The sequence below is a fragment of the Poecilia reticulata genome, linkage group LG9 (genome assembly GCF_000633615.1).
Source record: "Poecilia reticulata strain Guanapo linkage group LG9, Guppy_female_1.0+MT, whole genome shotgun sequence".
NCBI lineage: Eukaryota > Metazoa > Chordata > Actinopteri > Cyprinodontiformes > Poeciliidae > Poecilia > Poecilia reticulata.
Genome location: NC_024339.1, coordinates 4,593,884 through 4,599,868, shown reverse-complemented (window position 1 = coordinate 4,599,868; position 5,985 = coordinate 4,593,884). Strand labels below are relative to the sequence as shown.

General features: G+C 44.1%; 1 protein-coding gene across 1 annotated transcript in view; it reads right to left on the bottom strand.

The window, feature by feature from the left end:
* Positions 1–3,313: 3,313 nt before the first annotated feature.
* Positions 3,314–5,985, bottom strand: part of znf703 (zinc finger protein 703) — a 3,493-nt gene continuing 821 nt past the window's right edge. The window contains exon 2 of the mRNA XM_008417686.2: positions 3,314–5,666. Coding sequence (XP_008415908.1) covers positions 4,182–5,666 — 1,485 coding nt within the window. The 3' untranslated portion in view covers positions 3,314–4,181. The remainder of the gene's footprint in view (positions 5,667–5,985) is intronic.

The window sequence follows — 5,985 nt, the reverse complement described above, 5'->3', positions numbered from 1 at the left end:
CAGCATTCAGCTTCTATGCACCACAAATTTGGAACAAACTTCCAGAAAACTGTAAAACAGCTGAAACACTGGGTGCCTTTAAATCTCAACTTAAAACCCACCTGTTTAGAGTTGCTTATGGCTAAATTAGGTTTAGAGTGCGGGTTTTGATGTCTTTGATGTTTTTAATGTTTTTATCTTTACTTTTCATCTAGTTATTAACTTTTTATTTCTCTTTCACACTGTCTATATGAAGCCCCCCCGGAAAATGTCCCAGTTAAACGAATCTATATCTAGGGGTGTGAGAATCCTTGTTAAATGACATCTTAACTAAAACTCTGAGGTGTGAGACGTTTAACTGAAGTCCTACAATGGGTGCAGGTTTTAGTGTTTTTATCTTTAATCTTTTTTTTTTTAAATTCTCTTTGTCTTTCTAACTGTTTATTCACTGTCACATGCTGTTTTTATTTTAATTATGTAAAGCACTTTGAAATGCCTTGCTGCTGAAATGTGCTATACAAATAAAATTTGATTGATTGATATATATATTTCTTCCTTATTTTAATTGTAAGTAGTTCTTTAAATATCCTGTGAGATGATATATTTACCCATTTATCCATAACAACTGGAGCTTTCAATATGAAGCAAGTTATTTTCACAATTTACCATTCCTGCTACTTTCACCAACTCAAATTTAAGGCTTTTTAAGAGCTTAATGAATGAAATTTAAGACCTGTAACACAACAGAAATGTACAAAAAACTGCCTATTTCATATGGCAGTAGTGCCAACCTTTTTGTTTTCTTGCACACCTAGCATCGTATGGGTTGGGAATGAAAGTCAATCAGTGGCAAAGACGAACATTGCTCAGGCAACTGGCGATAAATTTACACTTTCCCGTGATGGAGACAAAAAAGACAGCTAGTTAGTTAGCAAGGTTATATTAGCAGCTAGTTAGCGGTAGCCTCAAGTCACAAATGTCTGCATGCGACTCAAACATATACTTGACAGAAAAGTCCTGCACGATAAATAAACTACATAGAAAATATAAGATTAATAAGTAGTTCTGCCATGACAAAATTCAAGACTTGTGATTAACTTATTTAAGGCCAACTTACATGTTTTAAAAGCATATAAGACATTTTAAAGCCTTAATTTTAGATACATGAAATTAAACCTTCCTAGCGACGCACAGAAACCCCTCAGTTTAAATCTATCTTGTAAAGGCCTCAGAGAGTTGCTATGCATTACAGAAGAAGCAGCATCATGATGACCAAGGAAAACAATATCATAAACTTTAAGCTTTAACTTAAAAAATCTCACAGCAAACCGTCATCTGGAAGAGGAAGGAGTATGGTACAACTTGAATCACACATGATGGGAAGAGCATTGATCAAAGAAGCAGCCAAGTTACTGTTACTGTGTTCAACTATGAGCAACGTCTCGGTGGCAGCTCTCCAAAAATGTTTGAATATATGATGATGTCAAAGACAACAAAGGCTTCATGTAAACCTCACTTTTATAAAGAGGAGGCAAGATGAAAGTCATCTTTGAAAGAAGAGAGCACAGAGTGATGAAAATGACATTTTCTGACCCACATGCAAAATGCTTTCAATGGGGAAAAAATAAAAGCTTCACATCACCTTGGAAACACCATGTCCACCTCTAAACATGTGATGGCAGCATCATGCTTTGGAAAGTTTCTGTTCAGCTGGGAAAGAGAGTAGGTCAGAGTTTCATGAGAATTATAGAGCCAATCCGACCTGTTAAAAGCTGCAGACGACTAGAAGGTGAAGCAGAAATTCAGCCCTGGAAATACAATGTTATGATTTAGGTTAAAACATCCAATCGTATCAGTGTGTCCCAGTCAAAGTCCAGAACTAAATCCTCTTGAAAATGTGAGCCACACATACTTTTCCTTCTACTTTGTGTTGTTCCATGACATACAGTTCAAATAAGATTAATAAAAATTGTTGTTTTAATATTAGAAAATGTGAAAAAGTTGAACTGGGTCAAGATTACCTTGGTATGATGATGCGTATATGTTTGCTAAAATGTAATCCGGTGTAGATATCTTGTGTTTTTATATCTAAATCTTCCGTCTGGGAGAGGCAGGATTGTTTTTTTTGTGTATAAATGAAGGTTTACAATGAAAATAGTTTGAGTAAAAAAATTAAAGGTGTCTGCACATAATCAGCTGTAATTCACTAAACTAACTTGAGGGGGCGACAAGCTCCTTTAGATTCAATTGGCGCAGCTTTGAAAATGAAAAGTTGTGTTATGCACTAAAAACCTTTAGCTGGACAATACTAACATCTGTATATCCTAAAGAAATTAGCTTGAGTGTATTTTCACCAAGATTCAGCTGGAGCAACAGTAATGCCCTGCATGTATTTAGTTTCCGTTTTTAAAAAAGAGAAGTAAGTGTTAAGTCCCACAGAGCAGCGACCGGGGCGCCGTGACCTTGCTGGATGCCGTTTGGGAGGGTCATCCATTTTCTTAATGGTGCTGTCAAGTGACACCTGTGCTTGGCTCTTCCCTGAGTGGAGTGCTAATGAACCACGAGACCAGAGGAGTCTGGGAGTCCGGGTCAATAGATGCCTCAGAGACTCGAGCCTCTGACGCCCTGACAGCCAAACGGAGCAGAGGACACATTTATCTGGGACCAAACACTCCAAACGCCAGACAAACCAACTCCTTCGGCTTTCTTTAGCACTTTTTTGCTCAGCGTCAAAGAGCGCTAAAGTGGCAAGAAAACAGGTCCTCACATCAGCTGAGAGGTTTCCTGTAGGAGAGAGTCTGCTGTCCTCAGGGGGGGTACGTGTCAGTGCCATGATGAATATTTCTCTATTAACCACCTCCCATTGTCAGCTATGGCCTTTTGTGTTGCGGGCCAATCCGTCAGAAGGAGATCCTGGGTCGACACCTCCCCGAGGTCATTATTGAAGTCCCAGTGACCCGCGCAGCACTTCCACTTTGCTGAGGAGGCCGTTTCTTTCTTGCCCGTGCAAAGTAGAATCAGCAATTAAAAGCTGCAAACAACAAAAGCAACGCGGGGGACGATGGAAGGAGGAGGGATGAAAGTCCTCGGAGACTAGCTTAACAGGGCTAATGCGACCCAAGATGCCCTCTTCGGGATGGCCCTGTCAAGCGATATGAGCTATGAAATATTACACACGGCCACATATAGCGCGGCTGTAAGAGGCGAAATGATAGATAGTCTTAGATAAGTGCGGCGCTGCAGTCGAGGAAGATTTACGGCGTCCTCTAAGGCTCGTCATAGAAAGACACACCGAGGAACTAAACATAGTACTCAATGAGGGGAAGAAAACAAGTTAAAATGCAACCATGTATCATTTATTCAAAATACGACCTTTTCCTGTTGGTCAGACAGCACAGCCATCATTTTTGTTCGTGTCATATCTAATCTCTGCACCATTTTGCGTGAAGCGACATCCCTCTCCCCCCCCCGTGCTTCGTCAACTTGCCGATCCCTTGTAAGCTTGAAAAAATATTACATCTTTGCATATTTACAAATAGAAATAATAGCATTGTTCAAGATAATTCTCAAAAACATGCAAATCTCCCGACGTCTTTGTACACAGTGGAGGAATTCTGAAAATCCAAAACAAACCAAAATAAACACAGAAAAAAAAGGCAGACAGGAAAAGAGATTTCAAATTTTAAAAAAAATCTCTCCAAAATACAGCCTCACGTCCGGGTGCAACATTTTTATTTTCTAATGATATGATGATAATGGTATTATAGTTAAAAATCAATCTTTCTCTCTTAGAATACTTCAGAATGCAAAAAAATAAAACCCCCTTGAGTTGAAAACCAAGCGCTTCCATGAAAAATAAATACAGACTTTTAATTCTGGGAGGGGGAATGAGGGGAATGGGAGAAGTTTGAAAAGCAAAACAAAACTCAAAACTCTGAAGATAATCTCATATTTTTTCAAGTTCAGTGTCCTGCTGTCGTCAATTAAAGTCTGTTGTTGCAGACAATCCATCAGAGGGGCCTTTTGCCTTTCGGAGCACTGGTCACGATCCTGAGGCAAACAGGTGGTATTCCTGGCAGGCCTCGCAGGCAGGATGCCTTGCACTCACAATGACCTTAGCCTCCCGAATCCATCTTCAGGCTGCCTCTTGACAGTCCAAGCCGGTGCCTGCAGTGCACGGTTGTCGGTGGCATTCTGGCTTGTCACTGATACCCCAGCGCCGAGGCAGAGCCGAGTCTCTGGCTGTAGAGGGCGTAGGGGGAGTAGTAGGCCGGGGACGAGGGAAGAGTTGGCATCGGAAGTCCTGGGGCGCCCGGCAGGTGGGATTTGCCGTAGGGGTGGTAGCGTGCCAAGCCTAATCCGGGAGAGCCTCGTAGGGAGAAGGAGCTGGGCAGGGCTCCGGGGCTGCTGGGCGGGGGCAAGTGAAGGTGACATGAGGCTGTGGAGGAAACAGACGAGGGATAGGCCGACAACAGCTTACTGTCTACCATTCCAGGCAGGGATGTATGAGTACGCAAGTGGGCCAGTAGCTCCTCTGACGTGGAAAAACGCTTGTCGCAGGGGCCGCTGACGGAAACCCAGTTGCAGGCGTGGGGTAGGGGCTCATTTGGGACCATGAAACCATAAGTATAAAGGGGGTGGGAGAGGGAGTGCGTGCTGCTGGACGACAAGGAGCCAGAGTGTAAGGAGTGGAGGTGGTGTGAGGGGTAGACCAGGGGAAAGCCAGATTTGAGGCTTGAAGGATCATGGATGCACGTGGAACAGTTGCTGCCTCCCAGGTGGGGGGCGTTGGGGTAACTCAAACAGTAAGGGTCCCGACACAAACCCTGCATTAGAGATGGAGGGGATGCTCCGGTTAGCGGGCTGGAGCTCGGGTGTTTCCCTTGAAGTCCTAAGCCCAAACTAGACTTGGTGGGATCCAAGCTGGGAACAAACTGTGAGGGATAGCTGGCGTAGGCCCCCACTATAGAACCGTGGTATCCCATCGTAGCCGGGGGCAAAGGGAAGACAGAATGTCCCGGTTTGAACGGAGAGACCGGCGCGATGTGTCCAGAGCTGAGAGCAGGCTGTGAAGAGGCCTGAGGGTCTGTCTTGCTCTCTGGCCGTGGGCTGCTGGCCGAGCTGGCGTTGCTGGAGTTAGCGCTCGCCCTCACTTGGCTGGAGTTGGCTAAGTGAGCCCCATCCACGCCTGGTTTTGTAACATCAGAGTCTTTTTTGCCAGCAATGTTGCTGCCATTATCCGAACTTGCCTGCTCGGGTTTGCTGTCCGTGTGGGGCGCCTGGGAGTGTGACGGGGGCTGAATGGAAGGGGAATGACTCTGTCTGTGGGGCAACGGAGAGGAGCTAGAGTTTGGTGACCTGGAATGGGAGGGGAAAGGCGGACAAGATGCATTTCCTCCACTGGAACTTCCATTTGGCACCCTTAAAGCTGCTTTATCCGACGCCCCCTTCGTCACCAAGACATCCTTACGACAGTCGCTTGATGACTTGGAGTAAGGCTTGAAGCTGGACTTGTCATCCAGGGACTGGTGCTGCTCTCCAGTCTTGGATGACCTGCCGGACGACTCCTTGTCTCCCAGAGAGCCGGAGGAGATGGAGGCCAGCTTGGAGGAGGAGGGAGGGTCGGGTTTGCCAATTTGAGAGCAGGTCTGGGCCAGCAGAGCCAAAGGACTCTTCTTGGCATCCAGCTGAGGAGAACAAGAGAGGGAACATGATGAACTTTATTTGCTTTTCAAATTTTTAAAACCTCCTAATCCTAGCCACCAAAATAGAAATCTATTTGTTGTTACCCCTCATTAAACATATACAGCAAAATTAAAAAAAATGCATTTTTTATAAACTACACAGGCACACTTCAAACAAACTACTGTGCATACAGTGTGCCATAAGGCGTTTTTCCACCCTAGAATACCAATAATCTAAGAAAATCTTTCTAGAACACAAAACAGTAAGTACTTATTAAGGTGAAACAAGCAAGAAATATCAAATCAAGCGACTCCAACTTAT